The 26,353-nt window shown below is 41.0% G+C and overlaps 1 protein-coding gene across 9 annotated transcripts in view; it reads left to right on the forward strand.

The window, feature by feature from the left end:
* Positions 1-3,352: 3,352 nt before the first annotated feature.
* Positions 3,353-26,353, forward strand: part of LDB3 (LIM domain binding 3) — a 131,929-nt gene continuing 108,928 nt past the window's right edge. For 8 of the 9 annotated variants that reach the window (XM_059821502.1, XM_059821504.1, XM_059821506.1 and 5 more), the window contains exon 1: positions 10,046-10,262. In XM_059821502.1, coding sequence (XP_059677485.1) covers positions 10,170-10,262 — 93 coding nt within the window. In that variant the 5' untranslated portion in view covers positions 10,046-10,169. Of the gene's footprint in view, positions 3,405-10,045; positions 10,263-26,353 lie in introns of those variants that run through there. The other variant, XM_059821501.1, reaches the window with a different exon arrangement.

Consider the following 26,353-nt stretch of genomic DNA (forward strand, 5'->3'; position numbering starts at 1 on the left):
ACAGAGCACACAGAAGTGCCTAGCCACGTGCCACAGAAAGTCAAATCAGATTCTGCCCTCATTTATTCCCACCTAATCTTCCCAAAGAGAATCCAATAGCCTTGATGGAACCAGGGTATGAACTTGTACAAAAGGGAGGTTTACAGCATGGTAAAAGCATTATTCAAAGCTGAAAAATGAAATATCTCTTGAAGTTCTGAAGCTTTCTGGCAGAAAACAAAAATATATTTAGGTGTTTTGTTATACCAACTTCAGGATCAAATAATCACTTAGTTGAGAAGTACCTCATTGCACAGTTACCCTCTGCAAATATCCATTATTTTCATGAATTGGTAGATATAGTAGCATCTGTCATCATCAGAAGTGGTTAGCATCAGCATTTGTAAATAAAAATACACAAAGTTTAAATAAATTCATTTGAGTAAATTTCTTACATTTTACCATACAAATTCACTGCTGCCTCAAGAGTACTCTAACAGGTAATGGTTCACAGTTCTGATAACTGTGTAATAAGAAGCAATTCTAAAAAAATACGTTGGTATTTCCATGGCTTGAGGCATCAGTAGCCACAAACAGCCATTTAAAAATAAATTTTCTAATTGCTTTCTTTATTAAAAGGCAAACTGAATATACTGCTGTCAGAATCAACACTTTTTTTGCTAATGAGATGTATAATTTTAGCTATGAATGAGTTTTGGAAAAAGTGATATCTTTTATTACTGTTGAAACTTAAGTTTCTAAAACTGACTGTGCACAATGCTATGGTATGCTTTTCTTCCTTGCACAGCAGCCATCCCATTATTTTCTGTATTGTCATATTTTTGGGGAAAAAAAAAGTTGCCAGGATTTTGGTTTTATAATCCATGGTAAAACTGATCTGCTCTATTTGCACGTTGCCTTAGATCTGTCAAACCTTTCATATAAACTGCGTTGTCTTGTAGTAATTCTTGATCACTTTAATGCTCCGTGAAAAGCAATGTATTCAGGCATTTAACAAGATGCAAAATACTTCCTTTGGGGATGTAAGCCCACTTGTCAGTGGAATATTTTTGCCACTACCATTAAGCCACAATCCATGTGAATATGATCTCTGGCCAAATATAAATACAGAAATAGTATAGATCATGATTTCCTGGCCTGGTCTGTGCATCTTGTGTATTGGACCAAAAGACCCTACTTCATGTGCATCACAGTCAGTACTTAGGCACGGTGCACATGGGGAATAGAGAGACTTTCGGTTCCATAAGACGAGAAATACTAAACCCCAACCGCACTTATTTTAAGTAAGCTAGAACTGCGCTGAGAACATACCAAAATGGTTATTTTGTATTTCAGCGATGCCGTTGCTGGATTTATTCCCGCACAGGACCTGTGAGACACTTTCGGACTCTTTCATTCCAAAGGTTTTGTTAACCGCTGCCATTTGAGACCCCGCGCACGGCGGGGGGCGGGGGGGGGGGTCGTGCCTCCGCGCTCCGCACAGGTCCCGGGGCGCTGACAGGCGCGCGCCCCGCGGAGCGCCGGCGGCTGCCGCTCCCGCGGGCACCGCCCGCTGAGGCGCGCAGCGGGGCCAGGCGCCTGTCCCTGGTGCTGACGGGGCCGCCGCGCCTGCCGCCGGCAACCGCCCGCCGGGGACCCGCAAGCACGGTCCCAGCAAACCGCCCTTACTCTCCACGGCCCTCTCCCTGCGCCCTGTGAAGGCAGGCGTGATTTCTGGAGGAGCCGAGCTCGGTGCAGCTCCCGCCTTGGCCGGGAGCTTCCCCAGCCCGGGGTTTTTTCGCTCCCGTGCAAAATCCCAGGAGACTCCGGTGGGGCACTGCATGGGTTCGAGTGTTGCAACGCTTGGGAACAGGCTTTTTTTTTTTTTTTTTTTAAAAAAACCAAACTCATAAAGCAGTATCTCAGCCATTACACTGAGAAAACTGCTGCCTTTCTGGAAGATACTTCTGGGAGCAGATTATAAAAAATTCGCATAGCACTGCTGAATAGAGGGATGCATGTAGTGGGTAGCTTGGATCTTGACAAAACTCAGCAGCCATATGAAGATACCACAAGGCTAAGTATTAAAAAACAAAAAGAGAAAAAATCTCCCTTAAATTCAGGTGGGCAGTTACGTTGTTCATTCTGTACTTTTTGAAAATTGTCCTCCAAACCCTTTTTCTCCCCTCGGGCTGTGGTTTTAACTCTTCCACTCAATTAAAACGACCATTACCTATCAACATCAGTGAACCACTGAGAGGAAAAAAACTTCACTTCCACGTTCCCTAAGGGGAAATCACCGATTTCACACGTGTTCCGACGGTGAGTAAACGGCGGGGTGAAGGCTGCAGGCTCCAAGCTAGCAAAGCATTAAAGCACATGCTTAAGAGCTTTTGCTGAGCTTGGGCAGGACTCTGGTTTCCCGCCCGCCCCGCCGGACCGTTGGCAGACGAGGAGCCAAGTGCCCCTTGCGGGGAGTGCCGGGAAGCCGGGGCAGCACCCGCCTCCCGCGCCGCCTTCCAGAACGTTCCGGGTCCCTCCGAAGGGCGCAGGCCCCCCCACCCCGCTCCGCCGCCGCCATTTCTTCCCTCGCCGCCGCCCTGAGGGCACCCAGACGCGTAACGCCCGGCGCCCCCCGGATACCTGCTCCCCCGGCGCGCAGCCGAACTGCTCCCCACAGCTTTGTGTCACCTTCCTGCTCTCCCACCAAGGCCAAGAGGTGATCTCCGTTCAAAAACGGATTTTTAAAAAGTGTTCGGGCACCGCAGATAACGGTTTCTCGGTTAACGGTCACTCTGCCACCGCCCGCGGCGGCAAACCCCCTCACGCTCCTCCTCGCCCGCCCAGCGCCCCCTCGCGGCGGCGGCGGGGAAGCCGCCGCCCCGCTGACGGGCGGCCTCCCCTCAGCGCGGCGCTGGCGGCGCCCGGGGGGCACCGGGCGCCACGGGCACGCCACACCCACGCGCGGCGGAGGCGCCGGGAAGGGCCGCAGGCGCTTTAAAAGCTCCACCTCGACAGAAGCGGCGCTCCCCTCGGGAGCGGGTGGTGTCAGTGGCCCTGCCGCCTCTCCCGCTCCTCTCCGGCCCCCTCCCCGGGGCCGCCCTCTGGCTGCGGGGGCGGTGGCGGCGCGGCGGGGGGGGAGCGGGCGGGCGGCAATGTCCGTGGGTGCGTGTGACCGCAAGCGCCGCCCGCTGAGGGCAGCTGCGGCTCCCGCGGGGGCGGGGACCTCCGCCCGACGGGCCGCTCGGGGGCTTGGCCGCGGCGGAGCGGCCCTCCCACGCCTGCCGACACCCACCCACCCACCCACCCACCCACCGCGGCTGCGGCGCGACACGGTAAAGCGGTGCGTGGCCGGAGGTAGCGGTGGGGTCCCGGTCGGCCTAGAGTTGCCGGTTGCGCTGCTCGAGATACTGCAAGCGGGCAAGGTGGGTCGCACCGCGGCGCTGAGGGAAGGAGCGGCGCCGGCGCCAGAGCGAGGGGACGAGCTCTGTCACACAGAGCGGGCCCGGGGGCGGCGGGGGCCGCCCGAGTCCCGCAGCCTCCAGCGGTCCGCGTCTGCGTGGAGAGAGCAGGCTGCAAGTGCTCTCCGGTTAAGACGCCGGCAGAAAGCCTAACGGGCAGGAAAACGCGGGCGCTGTGCTGGCCAAAGACGGCCCGCAAACGACGACTATAGGGTGGGAGACACTTGCTGTCTTTAAAAGTCTCCCTGCAGCTTTAAAGGGTTTCTCTAGTGGAAAATGTTGCTCAGTAAAGCTTTTACTGGGAAGGCAGAAACGAGTAGGTGAGTCATTTGGTTGAAATCTAACTTTTGGGAGTCTTGTTCAATTTCAGGTTAGATCTTGCATCCTTGTGCATATGGGCATATGCATAGGGGCAGACTGCTACATCAGCGTGGTGTGATCCTTGAGGAGTCTGTGCAAGGGAGAAACTACATTGACAGGAGAGGATCCCTCATCTAAGCCTTGTTGTATGTTCATTGTGCTGTGCCAAACCTCCAGCTCTCTGGAGGCAAGCCAACGCCCTAGAGGTCCTGTGACATCGATGTCACAGCTCAGTCCCTGGTCTATGTGGAGCTGACAATGATCTGCACGCAGTCTCTTTAGCCTTTTTTTTTGTTTGTTTGTTTGGGTTTGTTTGTTTTTTTTTCTTTTGCTGTTTTCTCCTGTAAGCCCAAACAGTCAATTAGGATCCCCTGCAGCAAGGCACAAATTACAGTAGTCACAGAGTTGCTATAAACTTTCCTGGTTTCAGCCCAGAGTTGGGGAAGAACAATGAAAACAGAACAGCAATGCATTTTGCAGCCTTCTCTTTCTGTTTCAAGTACCTGTATTAGAAACAGAGTCCTGCATTTTAATCCAGTTGCTGCTGTTGACTCATTTTGTGACCTAAAGCTGGTAACTAAGCACTGTGGCTACATATGTAAAAAGGAGATGGTAACAACAACAGGTGTTTAGGTGTTCTTTACCTTAAAAAAAGAAATTTGATATCTTGGCAAGGTAGGTGCCATAGAAGTGTTAAGTATTACATGCTGTAGTGGGTGCCTTTAAAAAGGATGACTGAAATGCTGGTAAGGTGAGAACTTAGTAACATACACTTAAGTCTTTTTGTAATAACAGGGGCGAAAAAGTCTTTATAAACAGTCTGGACAGGTACCTTTCCCTCGGTAGCCTTCGTCTCTACAGGTATGGTTTCCAGTTTAACATAGTTACCAAAAATCTTTAAATCTTTTAAAGATCAAGTCTGACTACACCATGGTATATACTCAGTCTTTTGTGGTAGTGAAAAGAGGTCATGGCAGGAGAAAAAAGACCACCTGGCAGAGAAATGCCATTTTTCTGTAATGGTGAAAGGGGTCATGGCAAAGGATCTAGAGGTGAGGGTAAACAGTAAATCTGATTCATCGGTAAGGTGATACTGGCAGCAGCAAAGAACCAAACAGAAAACAGTTTGAGCTGCATTTCTAAAGGCATTGTATTACAGAGAAGGGAGATCATACTCCATCATTATATCGCTCTAGCATATCTCCCCAGGAATACTATATTCTGTTGGGACCCACAATCCACATCACTAGAAAGGTGTTGACAAAGCAGAATTTGATGAAGCCAAGTGTGATAGAAAATTTAGCTTCTTAAGAAAGATCGAAATATAGGACTTAGGACAACTTGACAAAGGGACTAGAAGGAACTCAGAAATACAAAGTTCTGTGACAACTGAAGGATTTTGATTAAATGGGTGAAACAAAGCTGTACATGGAAGTACAAGTAGGATGAGCTCAACTTAGTTCAGAGCTCAGCAGTGAAGGAAAGGAGATGGCAATGAGCTCTTTTGCATTGTAGAAGAGTTGCTTTGGAAGCAATATTGAACTTGCAGGGAAAATCTTTGCTTTTGGTAATTACTTTTATATTCAGTTTGACAATGGCAAGGTAGGAATTCAGAGCTAAAAACCTTTTACATCTCTAATGTGTCAGTTTCAAATTCTGTAGCACTGATTAGCCAATACATAGTAAATATATGCTATTTTGTCCTGTAGATTGCAATGAAGATCAGTCCCCAGGTACAGCTGTAGTTTCCTCATTATTCCACGTGTAATAAAATTAACATTGGGTTAATTCAAAATCTTGGAAAATTCTAGGATTGCATATATCAGACATCTGGTTCAAAGCTTGGGTTTTCTTTATGCATGTGTCTAGGTGAGTAGTTTCTTCATGTGTTCCTGATCCATTCTCCCCACCTTAACACTATTCTGAAAGAGTGTAGATAATCTTACAGGGGACAGCACAGGAATCCATGGGACAAAAAGGACATGTTTGTCATAAAGCTGAATGCTGCCTTCTTGTACTGCCACTCACTCAGGTGAGGGAGACTGAAACAAAGGCAGCCAATATTTTTGTCTGGTTGCCTTTTAAAAGAATGTCTATCCAGCTTGTTGAAGATCTTTTTATCAAAGAAGAAATGATAGTTCATGCCTCTGCAGGGCAAGTCCTTCACTTGCCCAAGGAAAAACATAAAAGGTTATTGAAACCATGACCTTGCATGCTTCTTTTTATATGCCAAAGATGCATAGTCTATTGCAGATCGGAAGTCAAACTCTCAAGCAATTGACTTCTGAAATGCTTAATGATACAACCTTGTTGCTGCAGTAACAGTAATTCAAGGCTCTTCTGTGAGCACATCTACCACTGCAACTAAAATATAACCGATGAGTAATGTGGCCAGCTTAATGAAGTAGTAGCAACTTGAACAATTGGAATTTCCATTACTTGTTTCCTTCCACCTCAATTTAGCATTGGCACTAGTGGTTTTTATTTCATTCACTTAATGGCTATGCACTCCCAAGCATGCAGTTGTAGCTTTCCTAAAGTCAGTTCACTGTAATACAACATGGTCTCCTAGCATACGTGAATTGTTTCCGCTAGTGTAACATCTCTGACGTAGCTGTGGGAGGATGGCTCTGCTCAGGCTCTAAGGCTTTTGCTGGAGGTGGCAGCACTCCCCTCTGCTGTAGAGCCTGCAGAGCCTGGTACTCATCCAGCTTACTTGCAACTGTTCCCATCAGTCAGTTGGGGACAGCTCTGGGGGGCACCTGGTGAGCTCTGGACAAATCTCTGTTTTGATAGCTGTAGAGAAAATGTCCCCCTGCTCCTGGAATATGTTTTTTTCTTTAAATGTCACTCCTTACACCAGTGACCTCATCCGACTCAGCATAGATTCTGTCTGAAGCGGGGGAATTCTGTCTGAATTGTAGTCACCATCACTGGAGGTGTTAAAAAAAAATGTAGACGTGGCACTGCGGGACATGGTTTAGTGAGCATGGTGGTGTTGGGTTGGTGGTTGGACTTGATGATCTTACAGGTCTTTTCCAACCTTAATGATTCTGTGATTCTGTATAAGCAAGTCATAGATGTCATATAATGATAGTCATCATAGATGACTATAAGCAAGTCACAGATTTTGACATAGCTAGAGAATGTAGGGAAGAAGGCACACCAAGAGAAACAAAATACTGTTATTTGAGCAAACAAAGAATTATTTTTGGAGCCGTCTAACAGTCAGTTATGTAAAGCAACTAGAACCCAATCTAAACATCACAAGCTTCTCAGAACAAAGGGATTGTCTATTATGTACACACAATTTATTTCATCCTCAGGTTTCCCAGAAGGTTTTGCTGTGGTTTGTCCTGGTAGCCGTGATGACACTGTCCCTGCTGCACCAGTCCAGTTCCTGGGTTTGCTCAGGCTGTTTGACACTGTGAGAACACCTATGTCTCTCACCTTTAAAAACAGGGCAGGGTTGAAATAGTCATCTGGGTGGATCACCAGCTTTCTTATTTAGAGGCTGCTTGTATTAAAAGTCTATATAAGACAAGTGAGACCTGTGCTAAGAGTGTCCCCAGCAAATGAAGCTGTGACTACAACATAAGCTTCTTTATTGGTTGCACTTGATTATTAGGCACAGAGCTCTCTCGAGGCAGAGGGGAAACAAACGCAGGAGGGAAAGGACTTCGAGAGGCCTGGAGAAAGAAAACTGTGGAATATTTTTACTTTAAAATGCACCTGGTATTGATAGTTCAGGCACATGAAAGAGCTGTGGTCCTGTTGTGTTGAAGGGGAATGTTGGCCAGGACACTGGCATATCCTCTAGACTTTCTTTTTAAAAGTGCCAAGCTATGCTGAACGTTCATGCAGACACAGACAGAAACCAAAGGAGTATGAACAAGTGACCTCAGTTTAACATTTCATTCAAATGACAGTGTCCCTAATGAAGTTACCACTTCAGTTTCCTAGCACATCACCCCGCCTGAAGTATCTCACAGATCCTTTCAGATGTCCTAAACTGAGAAGCAAATGGCATGTTACACATGTGAAAGTGGGATAGAAGCACATAGTGTTTGATTAAGCAGCATCCCTGTTTCTTAATGCTTAGGTCTGTTCAGCTTGATGTCTGTGCAGTTTTATTCTGTTCTGGGTTTTGCCCCCCCCCCCCCCCCCCTTTTTCCTTTTCTTTTCTTTTTTCTTTTCTCTTTTTTTTTTTTTACAAATGACTGAAGATTTAAGTATAGGAAGGTAACGTGCACAGAATTCACGTAACCTCTCTTCTAATACTTTTTTTCAGTGATACTATCTTTAGTAGTGAAGCAATGACTTGCTGTGTTTCTCTTACTTCTGTTTTTATACCATTCTCCTGAACCCTTAAAATGGAGCCAAAAAAAGGCACTAAAAACCAACAGTGAATTCCTAGGAAAAGGGAAGGAATAGTGCAATGGGAATTTACCCTCCATCTTTTGTGCCTGCATTTTTAAAAATAAATAAAAATATCCAGTACCAGAATTTAGAAAGAGACCTACTGGATAAACTGGCAGGCCTGAAAAGTCTGCTGTTTGAAGTGCAACAAGTTAGTGTTGTCTCCCCTCAAAGCAATCATCCAAACATCACTGGTTGTTGCCTCACATAGGGTAGGTTCCAAATGCTGTTAATGTAAATGTGCCCTCAAGGTATTTGTTTGACATCAGAAACCAGTTTTCTTTTCAAGCTGTATGTTGCTATCTGTGTTGATTTTGGTTTGGGCTAGTTCTACTGTCTGAGTGCAACTTGCACTCAAATCCATGTGAATTGCTGTGGTTTAATTTGAACCTTTGACTAAAAAATACGGTTATGTGGTTTAGTCTAGTGTCTATGTGGAGCATAATTATTCCCGTGTACAAATGGCTTTTTTTGCCACTGTGAATACTGAAGAAACACTTCTATTGCCTCATGGTTTTGAAAAATTATTGACTATCTATCTCCTCAGATAAAGACTGAGCTCCCAGTAGTGTTTGCTTTCTGCCATTTCACCATCAGTTTTTCTATCACGTTTTACGGTAGGGGTATGGGCAGAGTGACCTATTATCAGCGTTCAAACTGAGCTACCGCACTCCAGTGCATTATGTGGCTTTGTTTGTCTTTTTGGTTTTCAGAGTAGAACCCATGCTTTTATTTTTTTCACCTTAATGTAATGGGAATTTATTTGTAACTGCAGGGTAAAGACAGGGATGCTGCAGAGATACAGTAGAGTGGTTCTGTAGGTCCTGCACATATTAATAACTTGAAAGGGGTCAGCATTATTTAACGTTTATAGCTTTATCCTGAAAGCAGAAGCTTTTTGTTTCTCTCTGTAGTTCTGCCAACAGCTTCTCCCCTTCCCTCTTGTTCTCTGTATTTTAGCTATTCCCAATCTAAGGCAGAAATGCTATCCAGCATTACTGAACAAGGGTTATAAAGTTTTATGGAACACCTAACCACTGGAATATAAACTATGACAAATCAAGGAATTAATTAAGGAAGCAGTTAGCTAGCTATTTGTATTCTTAGCCTTCCACTTAAGTGTCGTGCCTTTAGAAGACTTGTGTCAAAATAATGAGACAGGTATGTAGTGAAACTATGCTTTTGCCACAGAAATTAAATGCTGATTATAGATAACCCATAATATCTCTATCTGCATTCAAAGAAAATACATTTTAATTTTCCCTTGAAAAAGCAAGGGCTCTGGAACCAAGAGCCAAACATGAAGTTGTGGGGTTTTTTTGTGATGCTAAATGCATGTAGTATATACTTTTTTCAGTTTAACAAACCAATACAAAAGAAGGTAAACACTTATTTTTTGGTGCCTTTCCTGGTACATATGGAATAATCTATGTAAAAAGAACTTGTTAGTAGTACATTATATATCACGGTGCAATAAACTTATGTTCCGAAGCAGAAATTACAAATGGCTATGTAGTTGTTAACAGGTTAGTAAAGAGATTTGGGAGTTTGGGATTTTAGCATGGGATTTTGTTTGCTTGTTTTATTACAGAATGTGTTTTGCCCATAAAGTAACTGAGCATGAAGGGGGGCTTGAGAAGCCTAGAAAGATCTGTCCCCTTCCCTGGGGGCTATATTAGACCTCTGAGTCATGAAGTCTTTGCATAGTAGGTGTCTGGTTACAAACCTTTTATGGGCCCTACTCAGCTGGGATATCAGCATCTGCATTATAGCTCCCATCTATTCTTAGGTGATATCCCAGCACGACTGAACAGGCAAGGCAGAAAGAGAATTGCTTTTGTTTGTATAAAACTCTTCCCTTTTCTCATTCTGTTTTTTTCGGTCTTTCTCTGTCTACCCCATCTTTCTGTCCTGCAGTGCCTTGTTGTTGCCTTGTGAAAGAGGTACAAAATGGCTTACAGTGTGACTCTGAATGGACCTGGACCATGGGGTTTCCGACTGCAAGGGGGCAAGGACTTCAACATGCCCTTGACCATCTCCAGAGTAAGTGAGCAAAAAAACTTCATTGATCTTTTTTAGGTTGGAAAATAGCAGTGAACTAGCCATATGTACATTCTCACTTGGCCTAGCAAAATAGAGGATCTTTGCAACTAGGTCTGAATAAAGAGAATATAATGTAGACTTTAAATATACCACTTCAAGGTACAACCTGGTACTGATGATACCTCAAGAAGAAAGTTCTGGTTAGTATATTTTTAAGAATGACAATACTGTCTCTTTTAAACAAGCTTCCAGTTCTATTTCATACAGTGATGTCCCTTTTTCTGCTGATAGGGGCCTCACTGGTGTTGTCTATTTGGGGGGAAGGCAGTAGAACAACTATGAATGGGAATATACAATTATATTTCTAGAAAATAAACATGTAACTGATTGTAAATTCATGAAGTCTAGGTGTTAAAACTGGACAAAGATAGGGATACATGTCCCCTCTTTTTGGGGGGGAACAATAATTGAATGAAAATTAACCATGTCAAGCAGAAGACTCAATAGTGCTTAAAATACAGTCTTAAATTATGCAGAAGCCTTCCATTTGCAGCTGACAAACAGCATGTGATTTAATAATTAATTACCTGGTGTATCTGTCAATTACAGGTTAAACCATTTATTTCCTAGCTGTCTGGGTTTTTTTCCCTAAGAGCAATATTTTTAAGTGTTGCAGTGGAGTGCTCTTATTGCTTGAATTAGCTCAGTTTCTTAAAAGTTTTTAACATTGGATGGTTTTCAGGAAATTTGTAAGCATTTCCCTTACCTACCCTTCTCTTACCAAAGTAGGTAGTTCTGTTCTGTAACTTCTGTTCTGTAACTTCTGGTTTGGGAACTCTGCTTTCTACTACCTCTTGCAGCTCCCTCCTCCTTTTTTTTTCCTTTTTTCTTTCTGACAGTCTCAAATCTGTTCCAGAATGTTCGGATCTTATTAGAGACATCTTCGTTCCTCCATCAATCACCTGCAGAAGGCTTATTTTGCAGTGCAATGACAAGAGAGGTTACTTACTTAACAGTGTTTAAAAGGAATACTAGAATGATTTAATCAAACAAATAGAATGCAAACAAAAGGTCTGCTCCACTGCAAAAAAAGCCACCCACACTACTTTGAAAAATGTTTTTTTAATAATGAAAAAATACAGTCTGTGAAGTTGTGGGTACCAAATTGACATCCTTGCAACAATCATGATTCAAAGTCATCATTGAGCTTCTGAAATCTTAACTATGTTATTTCATATTCACACTGTAAAGTTCTGTATTATTTGATCTCCCTTATTCTTATGCACAATATTCCTTTCTCAGAAGGTAGAGCTGCATTTACCTTAATGCTAAGTCCTATGATGATGAGAGGAACTTTTCATAACCCCTTTTGCAGAAGCGGCATAGTAATTGCAAAGAAGGCTGTTCTGTCAGTGTTATTAAAAACGAACGAGCAAAAAACAACCAAAAAAAACCCCCTGCCCACAAAAATAAATTCACTTCATAAACTTATACTAATTTCACTATGGTAAATAGTTTTGGTATTTATTTCCTTATCCCACCCAAGTTAAGTACAGAGAGGTGCCAACATATTTCTGTAGGCATTTTCATGACACTTTGCAGCCTGCACTGTATAGTGTTGATTTTATTTTTTTTTTTAAAAGCAGTTCAGTCATACCTAGAGGCTGTCAGTCAAGGGCTGTGGCTGTGGCACTTGCACTGTATATGACAGAATCAGAAATGAAAAACCAGTTGTTTCCCAAGGAACCCATTGTCTCAGATTATAATCTCTTAAAGTATACTCAATATGCCCAAAGGCTATATGATTCTCATGGGGCTTTTGAGAGCATATGATGAGCAGGAGTGAATCTGCAATAGCTGGATTCCCAGAGGTGTGGAGGAATTACCTCTTCACACAGCTGGCTGCATTTCCAGCAGTAGAAGTGTCAGAAAGCACTGTTAAAATCTTTTGAACTCTTTCTCAGTGAGGCCCAGTTTTCAGCTGGGAGCATTGCTTTGGGATGGGATTGGATTTTGTAGCTTGCCTTAGAGGGGAAGAGCAGGCATGCAGAAATGAACATAGTCTCTTTCAGGGGCAGCTGGAGTAGGAGTGCCTGATGGTTGTGATATTTTTTAACTGGAACACAGTGTAATACCTGGCTTTTGATGATAATATTCTTGAAGTCTATTTTTTCTTTAGCATCTTTTACATAAATATATCTCCAAACAGATCAGATATTCCCCTTAATCAGCAATTTGCAGTCATAAGTGAGTTGAGCTGTGAACTTAGCCATAATTGCAATCTTACCATAGGAGAAAAGGAAAGCTGTACTTTCTTGGGGGGTAGTGGGGGAGGGAAGATAACTGTGAGGAAAATCCCCTTCTTGGGAAGGGCACATAGGTCTAAATGTTGCCAGTGCGTGCCGTACACTTCTCTATGGACTGGTTTTGATCCACAGCTGCCCTGAGGTAGGATTAGATTTTCTATGTGCAAGATGAGTCCTAAACCCCAAACACTTCAACTTAAAGGGTCTTATAATTGCTTTTAATACCAGATATGCTGTGGCCCTTTTGCCTACATATGTGTAGTATCCCTCTGTGTAGGCAGATAGGGTTTACGTGCAGACATGCTCATTATAGTCTAACTGCCCCCAAGCAATAAGATTGTCTGTGGGTGGGCCACAGAGAACAAAAAGATTCATCCTTTTTCAAGGAGGCTCTGTGTTCTTCCATCATGCTGCAAGTCATACTGTCAGAGAGTTGCCTCTGAGCTCCTGAGAAAGGTGACAGCAACAGTCTACCACACCAGGATTGTTCATCCCATCTATAGTCTTATGCATGTATGTTTCCAAGGACCTTCCTAAAAGGGGAAGCCTAAGTATTGTGTCAATATGAAGCTAGCCCACACCTAGAAATAAAGTGGGCAGCCTGGAATTAGGAACTAGAGCTGTGGCTTAACTGTCTGTTGACCTGCACTGTTGTCAGCCAGCCCCACACAATTCCCGCTCAGCTTGCACTTCTCCACCTGAGACACAGGGGAGAAAACCTGAAGGTCTTTGAAGCCTACTGACAAAAGCACAATACAAGATTGTGGCATTGCTAATGCTTCTGTTCAGGAAAACGCTCTTAAAACAGTGGGCAAGGAAGGGAATGACTCAGAGCTGTTTGGCATAACAGTTCAGTTTTAAATGACTCTTTAAAATGCTGTCTGAGACATTGTATTTTCTTCCCTTCAGGTAGGTCCAGGTGATCAGCTCACTGCTGAATAGTCAACAGCATATGACACAGAAGTCACAGTCAGTCAGCTGGGTGACAGGTGAAGATGTGTTCCCCTGAAATGAATTGTTCTGCTTATCTGTTCTTTATCTAAAAATAAGTGCCTGACTAACATATGGGGGTGGGGACAGGAAAAGAGGAGACAAAAACAAGTAAAGAAGAGTTAAGGTCACTCTGCAGCTTTCACACTCCTTTAACAATGGCATTAGAAATACTCTGGGAAGATTTTAAAAATATTTTTCCAGTCCCCACCCTGCAGACCATCCTACTCTCTAGAACAAATTCTGTCATGAGATGTCATGGGCAGGTAGCAGAGGTAGGAAAACAGTATTGACAGACTCTCAGTAAAGCCGAGCATCTGTCAGTTCTACTGAAATGAATGAGACTTGCAAGTTGTTGGCAATGCTAAGAGCTGTCACCAGTGGCGTGATCATATGCATAAATCTGGTCTTTCCGAATTGATGTGGGCAGCAAAGCAGGTTATTTTCTCCTACTGCTTGCATGAACTGTCTGGAGACAAGCAGAATTCATTAATTTTATAGACCTAATCCTCTGTAAGAAGGCTTTTAGGCATAGTTAATTATCTAAGTGCTGTGTTGCCATGTTACCTAAGATAGTAGGATTGTACATGGATGGACACAATAGCAAAGCTTCTTGATGTATTTGTGAATCATTATTGCTAAACAGCAAGCTTTTCTAGTGAGACAGACTGGCTTGCAGGTGATGCAATGAGCTGAAAGGTATGCAAAAATTATCATCATCTGAGATGGCAGAAATATTATCCAGAACAGTGCAGTAACTCATGACTGGTATATTCACTCTGTGATTATTCATACAGTTTGGTATTTCCTAATTGAGGTTTTTTTAATGTTTCCTGGATTCCAAATCAAAAGCCAGATCCCAAAGCTGAAGAAGACAGTGTTTAAACAAAACGAAAGTGTTAGAGAACTATTTTTTACTTTATTCTATTAAGTGAGGAAGAAGTTGAAATCTGGTGATGACATAAACGCAGTGAGGAGAAATGGCAAACGCTAATAGGAAAAAAATGAAAGTAGGTGACCTGTATACTTATTCTGATACAAGCAGCCTGAAACAGCCCTTTGGTGGGGAAAAGAACCCCCTATTCTAGCATTTTGCAGTCCTTGTCTCTGAAGGAGCAGGAAGGCTTTTCTCACATTTGTTGGGCTCTTTCCTTTTACCAACATCTTTTCCTGATTACTTCCTGTCTTTCCTCTGCTCCCTAGCGTACATATGTCAATCTCTCACTGTGACCGTGTTTCCTTTAGAGGAGCTATGTGAGAGTATTAATTTCCTGTTGGCCTTATTGCCTATGGGGTATCAGTGCCTTACAACAGGCAAGTGATGGATGAAGAGAGTCCCTCTTGGCTTTTTTTTCCTTCTATTCCTGAAGGTAGGGAAACCTCAGATTATCTGGGTCAGGCAGTATGCATTCTGCAACTGTCGTTTGGACGGTCATCTGGTACTATACATAAATTGTAATCAGAAGAGTGAAGTGTAATCTGTATTGATTGAACTGAAGAAATTGACTGAACTGAAGAAATGTAACAAGTTCCCTTGAAATGCTGATTCCACATCACCTGCTAAGCATCCATCTCTGGTGAATCTAGCTGCTGAGTAGTTGTCCTACAGCTACAACTGCAACTTCAAGAGATTTTGTTTCATCTCCAAATTTGAAGTCTTTCACAATACTAAAAGCCATAGATTAGTATTTATAGTAGTTGATATTCTACAAAACTAACAGGTAAGTCTCATGTCCTCTAAAAGCCTTCCTTTTTAACTACTATTCAGTAGAGATGTTTCCTTTTTCCCCCAAAACTCAAATGACACTGAGTCAAATTCTGAGAGGGGGAGTGAGCCATTTAATGTAATGACCGCCTTATGTCTAGATAAGCTGTAGTAATGTCTTATGCATGGGTGGTTTCACATTCTTCCAGTCTTCTACAATTTAACTCAAAATAGTTCCTTGTGAGAGGAAAATGAAATACTTCCAGGCCAACTTTTAAGAACACTCCAAAACTTTCCTATATATTGTTGATAAAACAAGTGTTCTGTGGGCTTCAGCATTGCTTTGGGATAATCTGCTTAATTTATAGATCGCTTCTTGAGCAACAGAGTCTCCCCATCCAAAGTTATAGTACTCTGAATTTTACTATGTGTAGCCATTTGTTATATGTATGGATGTGTCACTATCATGAGAGAATCCTAGTTACTTTAGATGATATCTTTGCTTTCAAACTGATTTGCAAGCCAATTCTGGTATGTTTACAGCCACAGTTATCAGAAATGGTTGCATTTCTGTGAGCCTGAACTGCACAAGTAACTCCTAAATCTCCTGATTTAGTATTGTTTATTTGAGATGTTCCAGTAGTCAGCATCTACACTATAAATGACTGTTCAGTATGTAGGGCATTTGTATGATATGGTTGCATCTCTCGTCAAACACGAGTAGCATGTGTATGTTGAACAAGGAGGGAGGGAGCAAATTTTCTGGTTGAATTCTTTTTAAATAATATTTATTGGATCAGAGAAAGAGATGGGTTCTTGGGCCTGGGGATCAGAACATCCCTGGGTACTGGGGACTCGATTCAAGTCTCTGCTCTGAATAAAGCAGAACAGGTTTAAACTTGGCTGTGCAGGTGGTCTAAGAGGTAAGGCATTAGTTATTCTCAGGTAGGCAACATTCCTTGTCTTGATCAAAAATATCATATCAGGTCTGAGGAGTAATCCCAATGGATGTTGCACCTAAGCCGTTAAGAGAAGGTTTGATTTCAACAAATACCTGATTTTTATAATACAAAGCAATTCCAGCACAAGATGTACTATTTTTTCCTTTCTGGTTAAATAATTATGATATAAGAAGCTTTTGTTTTCTTTCTTTCTCGAAAAAATTCTGAAAAATCCATGCAGCTTGTTGTTGTATCTTTAAACTCAGGATGTTTGGGGGAAGAGTCCTCTTATTACTATTTTTATTTGAATCTTAGCATCATAATGCAATGTGATTTGAATGCATGTACTGTACTTGACCAAATAACTTTCGGGAAGGATATGGAGCTAACTACAGCTCTTGGTCAAATTATTTCTCCTTTAAATCAAGCATGTGCTTGGAACTGAAAGGAGCCCCTCTTATCTGTTTGTGCGATTAAAATAATCACTAAATACTAAGCTCACTGCTGAAGGCCAGGGGTGTATAAGGAGTATTATGCATTCTGCACAGTATCTGTGCAGAAATCATGCATAGCTCTATTTAAGATTCTGTTTCTCAATTCTATTCATGTTTTGAATTTCAGGAGCAGCATTTAGCCCTGTTAGAACGTAGGCCAAATCAATATGAATAATGGACTGTAATAGCTGAGGTACTGGCTTAAATGATGTTACATCATCAAACCTGCTGCCCTGACTATTCTGACACATAATACATAACCAGTGGGTGTGAAGCCCTTTATTTCACCTGCTAAATGCAGCTTTTCTCTTTGGGGTGTGATTGTATCTGAATCATCAATGCTCATGTGACATGATCTGTGAAAAGAGCTCAGTGTGTGAAATAATTGGGCTGAATGGCATCTATGCAATTACCAACTCAGTTATAAATACTGTCAGTATTTCTTGGTGCTAGCTTTACTGCTCAAGCCAAAAAAACACTCCATAGTGACTTTGCAGCTTTCTTTCCTGCGAAAGGGAGGGGAATATAACCCTTCCCTTGAACAGGATGCATAGTGTTAACTGTGAGAAACTGAGAAGTTCACAAGTGGGGATAACCATAGCTATTGTGCCTTTATGGAGGAGGAGGAGAAGGTTTCTTAACTTCTTTTCTTGTTTTCACTTTTAACAATGTTCCCTGGCTATTCTGGTCTGACCAACTGCTCAGCCTTTGACCTAGAGTTTATTTAGTTGAGAATATAGTTGATGTAGTATTTCAGGAAGTCCTCAGATTTACTTAATTATTAATAATTTTGCAGATCCTTTAGAACTAATAAACACAGCAGGAGGTAAGCATTAAATTATGAATTTAAAGCTGCTGAACTGTTAGTGCTTTATAATCAAAAAACGCACAATAATCTTTTTTCAGGTAGAACTTTTTATTAGTGTCTGATGTCTGAACTCAGTAAATGGCTGTCTTCATAACACAGCAGATCACCTTGTCATTAGCTCCATTCTGAATACGTCATTGCAAAACGTTCTCCAGCAAGTGGAACACAAAGAGGGAAATTAGCTCTGCAAATATGTTAACATTAACTTTCTATACTAGCAACAGCAGTTCCCATCTGGTCACTCTTGTTGTCTAATTAGTACTGTAAAGAGTACATTATATTAAAACTCTATAAAATATGGGTATTTAAAAAAAAAAAACCTTCAAGTAGCATTCTCAAAGTATCCAAATGGTGTACAAAATACAATGGCCTTCTTTATAATCTAGCATTCATAGTGGACTGGAGCTAGCTGAGAACACAATTTGATATAGTTGATTTCTTTTGTGTGTAACTAGAAGTTTCTGCACATAGGTACCTGAGATGCCACCATTTTAATGCATAATACAGTGTTAAATAGTGTCCAATATAATATAAGATACTGCTTTTCTTTTTTTCATTGGGTTTTGTTGCAGGAAGAGCTTGATGCTCAATGTGCAGGTAAGTTATTAATCCCCATTGAAAGATCATAAGGAAGAGGAGAGGAAGGAGGGAAATTTTTGCAGAACATGGTAAAAATCAATACGTGCAGGTCTTGAGGAAATAAATTAATTTAAAACAGTGTCTGGCAATGTCAGCTATGCTATGCTTTGAAATGAATAATGCTGATTGAAAAAGGATGGCTTATACAGCATGTTAAAGGGCTGTTTCTTCTGTACTAGTGTAATTAAAGCTTTAATAACAAGGTTACTTGAGAGCAAAATATCACAATAAGCTTTTTGTTACAATTGTCTAAATTTTTAAATCCTAATTTGATAAAAGTATGTTATGATACTTAATAAATGGCACTTGATAAAGAAGTTAATTCTTGCCAGTACAGAGTGAGAACAAGGATGTTAACAAGTATGCTGTTCAGTCACATTGTGTTGACTCATAATTTACATAATAATATATATTTAAAAGCAAACAGGTATCACCTGTCAAAATGTGCTGCATAGAAAAAAAAATTATGTATTTTACTTAGCTGCTATCATAACTTAAGGGCCTAAGTGAAATAAAAGCTTGATCATATGAGCCATCAGCCTAAAGCTGGCCCTGAAGCTTAGTCCAGCCCTACTGTTGGGTATCCTTTGGGAACAGTCCTAAAAATTTTCATTTTCAGGTCCATGAAGAGTATATTTTTTTTCCAAAAAATGTGATGCTGTTTCTGTGTTCTTCTGAGAGATTTCAGGAACAAGAGCACCCAACTCTTATTTTTGGGGGGAAGAAAGAACTTTTTTTTTCCACCCACTGACTTGGAGTGTAAGCACTCTGTGTTTTTGGAATGAGGTTCCCTGAAAATAATTAGTTTCCAGCTTACAAATAGCTCCAGGTGACATCTTGAATGTGCTTCATACAAGGTGACTCCTCTTTTTGTTAGCAGTGGCTAGCAGCCATTTTTCCAGAAAGTCAGTGAGATCTTGCTCTTCTTTTAGGAAGACATAATGGGTCAAATGTCTTAAAGGCGTGCAAATCCTCTGGCAAGGGTAGAGTTACTTTCTGCACCTCCCACATGTGTAGCTGGTGCTGTGATCATCTATGCCACAGGTGTTCAGTGCCTGGATACTGTGCATAAATAGGTTTTAACCTTTCCCCAAAATCCTTCCAAATACACTTGATTTGTAGCAATGGCAGCTGAGGATTAGGAAGAACTCAGCCTTTCATATGCTCACACCATATCCCCTCTTTTCCGTTGCTCGGAGTCCAAATTCCAGCTGTTGGACTATTTTGGCTCCCTTACTTGGTTAGCCATACTTGTTAATACACATAAACCCTTATTCTCATTAAAGGTAACAGGCTTAAGGGCACATGCTTACTTTAAACAATTTATGGCTCTTCAGTTTAAAGCTAGCATTAGTGACAATTAGTCTTTGTGGCATGAAGAAAAATAACTGTAAGGCATTGTAGTCCTTATTATACCTGGTTAGGGTGTCATGCACACTCTTCAGAAGCCTCTGTGGGATTCTCATGCTATATTTAAAGGATCCTGTAACTTAGGAAGCTATTTTGAATTGGAATGAATGCTACATTTACCTCAAGCTTCTGGAATGGGACATGGTATCCAAAACTCCAAAAATACTACATGTAACCCCAGATTCTGGTACATAGTGCCAAATCAGAATGCTCTGGTATTAGGGTGAATTTGGGCTGCCTTTTCTTGATCCTGGGGGTCACTGGGACCATCCTGCTCTATTTGAGAATGTCAGCATTCTCTCCTTACCTAGTCATAGCTGGTTCAAAAATGGTCAAGGGCAGTTGGTACTATGGCAGGTGTTTAAAAAAGACATAGGCAGCCGAAACAAGATGTTCTTTTCCATCAGAGTTTTTTAAGATTAGCTACTGTAGGAAATAAACGGATATTCTATCTGCTAATTTTTTGGCAGGAGTTGGAAAATACATGTACCCTCCTGACCTGCTGTCAAAATCGCTTTCCTGTCTAGAAGATTTTTGTCTCACTTGCTTACTTAAATTATCTAACAAATTATTCAAGATTAAATCCTTTGTCAACTGTATGGGGTGGGGTGGATGAGGATCTCTATATTACATGCCTGCTTTGCTTTCTTGATGACAAGAAGTGGTCAAAAGTCTGTAAGTGTCACGGCTTGTTTGAACAACAACAAACCCAATCTATTTGAACAGTTTAATTGCCTACTGCTCGGTACTGCTTCTTCTCAGTGTAATATTTCTAAAATTAAAATATATGCTGTGTTGACATATAGTTATCAGTAGTTCAGGATGAGTGCACGAAATTGAGGGTAGCAGGCTGTTGGAGGTAAGTCCCCGATGGAAAGAGTGAACAGATTATTAGGGTGCCAGAATTGTTTGGCTGTTTCATCCCTGAGGCATAGCAAAACTATCCTCTCTTTTGAGGGAGGAAGTATCCCACACTTGAGAACTGTATGCCTTAGTTGTAGCAGCTGGCTGCAAGGAAGAAGTATTGATACTGCTATGGTCATGTGGGAGACCCCTAACATTGGCTCTTGGCATTCATCCTTGCTCCATGTGGGATGGTACTCTGCTGTCTCCTTCCATACACCTGAGATGCTGATATGGGCTTCCTCCCCTGCCAGCCTTTCCTTGCTCTACCCCGCACATTGTCCCTCCTCAGGGTCTGCCAATCTTTCTTTGCTCCTAGCTTTTGATGATGTTCAGATTAAGTGCACCGTGAGTGGAGGAGCAAAGAGATGAAGACTGTATCTGGCAAGTGAAAGTTACAGACCCTTCCTCAAGGTGTTACAATTTCTTATAGAACAGTGAAGGCAATGAGAAAGAATATGCAGGATGTAAGGGTGCAAGAAGGAGCTGGCTAAACAGGGTACCTTATGGAAGTTCACAGCTGCTCTGTGTGTAGCTGTGGGGTTTCCTGTTTCTCTGATTACATGTGTTGCTATATTAAGTAGTCATCCTTACCCTGTGTTGGGGAACCCAAGCTGCAACTAATATCAATATAATTTCTGTGTTGAGAATAGAGTATATCTCCACTGAGAATTCCTGGAAGAGACTTCCCCCCTTTACAACCATGAATCCTATGGCCCACAAAATGGTAGTTTTGTCCTACTCATCAACAATTCCCTTTTCCTACATTTTTGTGCTTAAGTTTCTGCAGAGCTTTGCTTCCTCACCCTGCAAAACTTAATTTTAGATTGTAATATCCAACTTTTACTCCGAAGAAAATATGCTGAGCATAGATAGGACACATTAATCTTCTTTTTAAAAAAAAGAATATAAGCATATAGTTGTTGTATACATTTCCATAAGTTCTTCATGGCAAAACACAGGAATATGTGCATCTTTTCTAAGCCCATTTTGTATCTTCTGAGGCTAACATAATTTACTTTATTGAATTTCTAGAAAACATTCTTTGGTTGACCTAAAGAAATAGGCAAGTGAGAGAAAAAATTAAAAAAAAAATCTGCCCTGCAGAGTAACAGCAACAACAAGCTTTTGTGGAAAATGTGCCCTGTGAAGATGTGTGTGTGTGTCCTAAACGCCAGTGGAAAGACCCCAATGACTCACATCAAAAAGATCTGGATCTTCAACTCACACAGATCTAGTATTTCTTCTTTTATACAATATGATACATATTTCTAGCTTTGGGAGTCCAAGATGAATAAAGGGGCGGGGGTGGGGGCGAGTGGAGGGAAACAAAGCCAAATAAACATTCTGTAAGCTTTAGAGAATTTGTGAATTAATTCAATTTCATCTAGACCCAATTCTAATTCCTTTCCTAGTAAGAATGGGAAGAGGTCTAAGGATTGATAATTTAGATGAACAGGGTTGCTTGCTGTCTGGAAGAATATGAAGTGAAGAGCCATTGGTTTTCCCAGTGTGTGTGACTTCTCATAGAGGTTATCCCAGCTTGTAGGAACATTCCTGGCAACAAAAAAAAAGTGATCATCACTTCGACAATATTGAAGACATATTTGCAGTATGATTGACAAGATGAGGAGGTGGTATATCATTTCTTTGCACATCAAGGGACTGGCAGCGAATGAAACCCAAACTAGAACTTAGCTGCTTTATTTATCCCTTGAACAGGTGCAGTACGAGCAGCTGCAATAAGATCTTTTATACATTCCACCCACGATTCACTGAAGTTCACGTGTCCTAACAGACAACCTGGAAAGGAGGCAGGACACTCTGTTGTACAGTATTATATTTTATAAGTACAGTGTGAGATGCTGATCCTTCCCATGGGGAAGGAACTCAAAGCTGGATCTGAGTTTCATGCCATTTGATGATAGGGGTAGATGTCTTTTTCTTGCCACTCTGAGTGTTTAGCTCAATTACTTAATTTGGTCTGTAACTTTTTTTGTTTTATTAAAACTCTTTGTAGGACAGGAAACAGCAAAAAGGAGTAGTTTTAATATAATTTAACACTTACAATTATTTGCCTTATTAACTGGACATTTGATGAGTTATATCTGAGGAAAGCATTGCTAAGAGGACTTAAACAATATTACTTTTTTGTCTACATCAAGTCTTGATCCTCCTCCACTGGTTTTGCAGAAATTGGATTGGGTCCTAATATTAAATGCATCTCCAGGCTTAGGAGGCCAAGGAAGAGCTCTTGCTGTAGTTGATTGTTAAGCCTCAGGAACTTAGAGGATCATGAAACATGGATCAGAAACTAGCAAGAAAAGCGCCCAAATTGCCAAAGTCTCTCTGAAAAAAGAAGAGGGTGCACGCCATCTTCTAAAGCTGTTCATATCCTCCCACCATTGCTACAATTACATTAATGTGATACTCAGTAAAAATCAGTTTTCTTGGTGTGTCATAAGAGAAAAGCATTTTTCTGGCTAAATTCTAATGCCCTACAAGAGCTGATGGTGACCACCTTGAAGAGGTGAAGTTGAAACATCTAATTTTTCTTAATATTTATTTGAATATTTTCATATATTTATTGAGTAAAGCCGTAATATTAAAAGCTCCAAATCCCTATGTTTATTTCTGTTTAAAAAAAAAAAAAGGAAAGAAAGGAAATATGAAATCAAGTGAAAGCATGTTTGTTTAGAAGGATATCAAATGCTGAGAATAGATGAAGAAGGCAATGACTTGCAATGTCCTTGGTACATTTTTAGTTGAGCCTAGTTTTATGTTTTTCATTGGTACGCAAGAAGTGTTCTCCCCAGTTTTTCCTCCTGAATGTATACTGCCTGTGACCTGTGTATTTATCTTTGGATGCAAATGGCCTGTAGAAAAATCCCTCCTGCTCTTTTTTTGTATGCCTGTGATGAACAGGTACTCTTGATATATATAAAATAATATATCTATCCTTTCTCTGTCATTTGTCACACCGTGACTTACATTTTGCTCAGTTTATCTCGCTTTGCTACTAGAAAAGGTAAAAATCTAGGCTGTTTTGATGGTATCTTTTTACTTTTTGTCCAGTTTCATTCCTTTAGTATTCAAGAACATGGAGACTTGGATTTTTCTCCCAACTGTAGTGCTGTATTTCTTTTTGCTAATCTTTTTGCATGCCTTGCCTAGGTAGACAACAGTTTTGATGGCTGTTTTCTTGGATGAATTTGCAAAACTTGTCCAACAGGCTCAGCAGCTCCGACTGAACTTGTGACAGTTCACTACTGTGACACCAAGGACAAATAGCCATTGGTTTAAGTGTGCCTCTTGACACTTTCCTCTCTTCCTCTGGTGATTTGTGTCACTTTGTATTGCAAATAGGTTGCACTGTGACAAATCTCAATTTATTTAGATAACATAGGAGTGTCACGGCCTCATGTTTAAGAAGAGCTGCCTATAAGCTGCACTTAAAAATTGATAGTATGAATTTTAACCTCTGCTTAGCTTTGAAATATGGCTTTCACTTCCTGTAATGCCTGACATTGTCTTGAGATTTATTGTCTTTTTCCTTTCTATTCTTACCTCTGACACCTCCATCTTCTGTTTTTCATGGGTAATTCTCATTGCAAAGACTAGTGAGAGAGAAACTAGGACAGGTCTTGATTTTCTGATTAAAATAGGCATCGTCCATTTTGTGCTATGAGAAAACCATGTTAAAGATGATGTGGTATCCTTTTTGCTAGCTTCACTCCAACTCACTCTTATCCTTAGTCTTACCATAAACACAGCTGTTTATGTCCTCTAAGTAGAAACCCAAGTAAGAAGTAACTACAAGACTGGACAAACTGCACAAATACTGGAAATGTAAGCATGTAGTCCAAGACAGTGAGGTTGTTAGTAAGCTATGTATATACTAATGAATATCTAGGATGCATGTGGAGATGACTGGTGATTTTTGCTATCCCCATCCTTCACTATCAAAGCATTCGGCAATATCCTGCTAGGACTGGGATAGTATATTGAGGTTTAAGTTTGGATCAAGTAATGTCAGGAGAAATGCCAAGGTGAAGTTGCAAAGAAGAGAGAACACTGTAAGCCTCCGTACTGGCATAGGACCATAAGGAAGAAGTTCGAAGTCTTGCCTGGCAGCTATCCTTCTATAACAATCCTCCTATTCTAATGAACACAAGATTGATCTATTTTAATTTAAACAAGGAAGTTGGAAGCTTGAAGAATAAATAGTCCTGCTTCCACTTCAGTGCTTGCTCACAGTATTTACATTGGGGTTTAGAACAAAGATTATTTATCTTGTGTTGATCTGTATGTTATTTTAAATATGTTCTGTTGTTGGTAGCAAGGAGGAGTGTTTCACAGTAGGGGTAAAAAAAACCAAACCAAAACAAAAAAAAGTACATTCTCGGTAGTGTGAGAAATGATTGGGCCTTTAAAGAACCAAAGCTATTCAAATCATAAAAGTTTAGGCAGAATATAATTAAAGAATTCTTTTGGTTTTGCATACTTCAGACTGAGTACTAAGCCTTTGACATCCCCATTCCAAATGTCAAATCTCCTCTTTTTCTTTTTTTCTTAGTTTTATCAAAGTATGAAAGTATTGACTGAGTGAGATGCTATTGTTGGCCAGCATTTGATGGACACTCCTGGAATTTCATTGCAGGAGCCATGACTTCTGTTTTATCTGAAATCTCACTGGCTCTTGATGACAGACAAACTCTGTATTTAGCATTGCACTGAAGGTCAGGCAAATGACTAGTTTCCAAATAGAGTAACTGAAGATACTGGAACAGATTTATTCCTGGTATAATTCCACTAGTTCTATGAAGTTACAGGGGAAATATATCTGTCAAGAGAGCCTTATGAGTTGAAGGATAATACTGCTGTTCTCAACCTGTGTATAAAAGGAGGTTGGAAAAAAATATAATTTAACATAAAGTTAAAATTCCTTCTGTAAGAGAAATGCTACACTCATAAGAGTAATATTTTCAGCTTGTAAAAATCAGCATAACTCCATGAAGGAGACTGAACACCACAGAATATGGTATTCTTTTAATATCTGAGAATCTAGCTCTAGTTTTTTAATCAGAGATGAGGTTGAGGTTTTCTGGCTGTGTATTTTAGGGTTAATCTAGGAAACACATATGCTGCTTAGGCTGCTTTCCTAGTGGCATTTGGGATGATTCCATTTCGGAGATCTTTAATTTTACCTACAGTTTTGGCATACCTCAAGTGTATAAACAGACCATCAAGCGGACTGGTTAGCTATTTCACTTCATTTTTACAAGTTATCTGTGACCTTAATTCATATACAAAGCAATAAATTGATTTTGCAAATGGATCAAGAAAAGTCAGTAGTAATTTGTGAAACTGAAAACTAGATACTCTTGTACCATTGCTCAGGTATTAGGAAAGGAATAATCAACATCTTTGTAGAATGACATTGCAAAGGCCAAAACTACTAGGAGCTGCAAAAAAGTTCTTGTAGGAGAAACTGTGTTGCACAGATCACAACCACATTGACTGTTTCCAAATCATTGTGAAAAGTGGAGGAGCATATGCATGCTTATGGATGCAAGAAGTGTATGTGTGTGAGCAGGGAGGTATAGCTATGGCTAAGAAGGAGGGGCTTTTCATCTCCTACTTTGTTAGAGTAAATTAGTCAGTCTAGGTTGGGGGCATATAAAGTCATAGATGCAGAGAGATCCTTTGGTTGGTAGAAGCTGACATCTTCTATGCCACCTTGTGCCTGAAGGACTAGGAGTATATTGACTACCAATATCCTGTAACATTGGGAGTTGGTGCAAAAATTCAAGATTAAGTATTTACAAAGAGGGC

This window comes from Gavia stellata, chromosome 9 (genome assembly GCF_030936135.1).
Source record: "Gavia stellata isolate bGavSte3 chromosome 9, bGavSte3.hap2, whole genome shotgun sequence".
Lineage (NCBI taxonomy): Eukaryota > Metazoa > Chordata > Aves > Gaviiformes > Gaviidae > Gavia > Gavia stellata.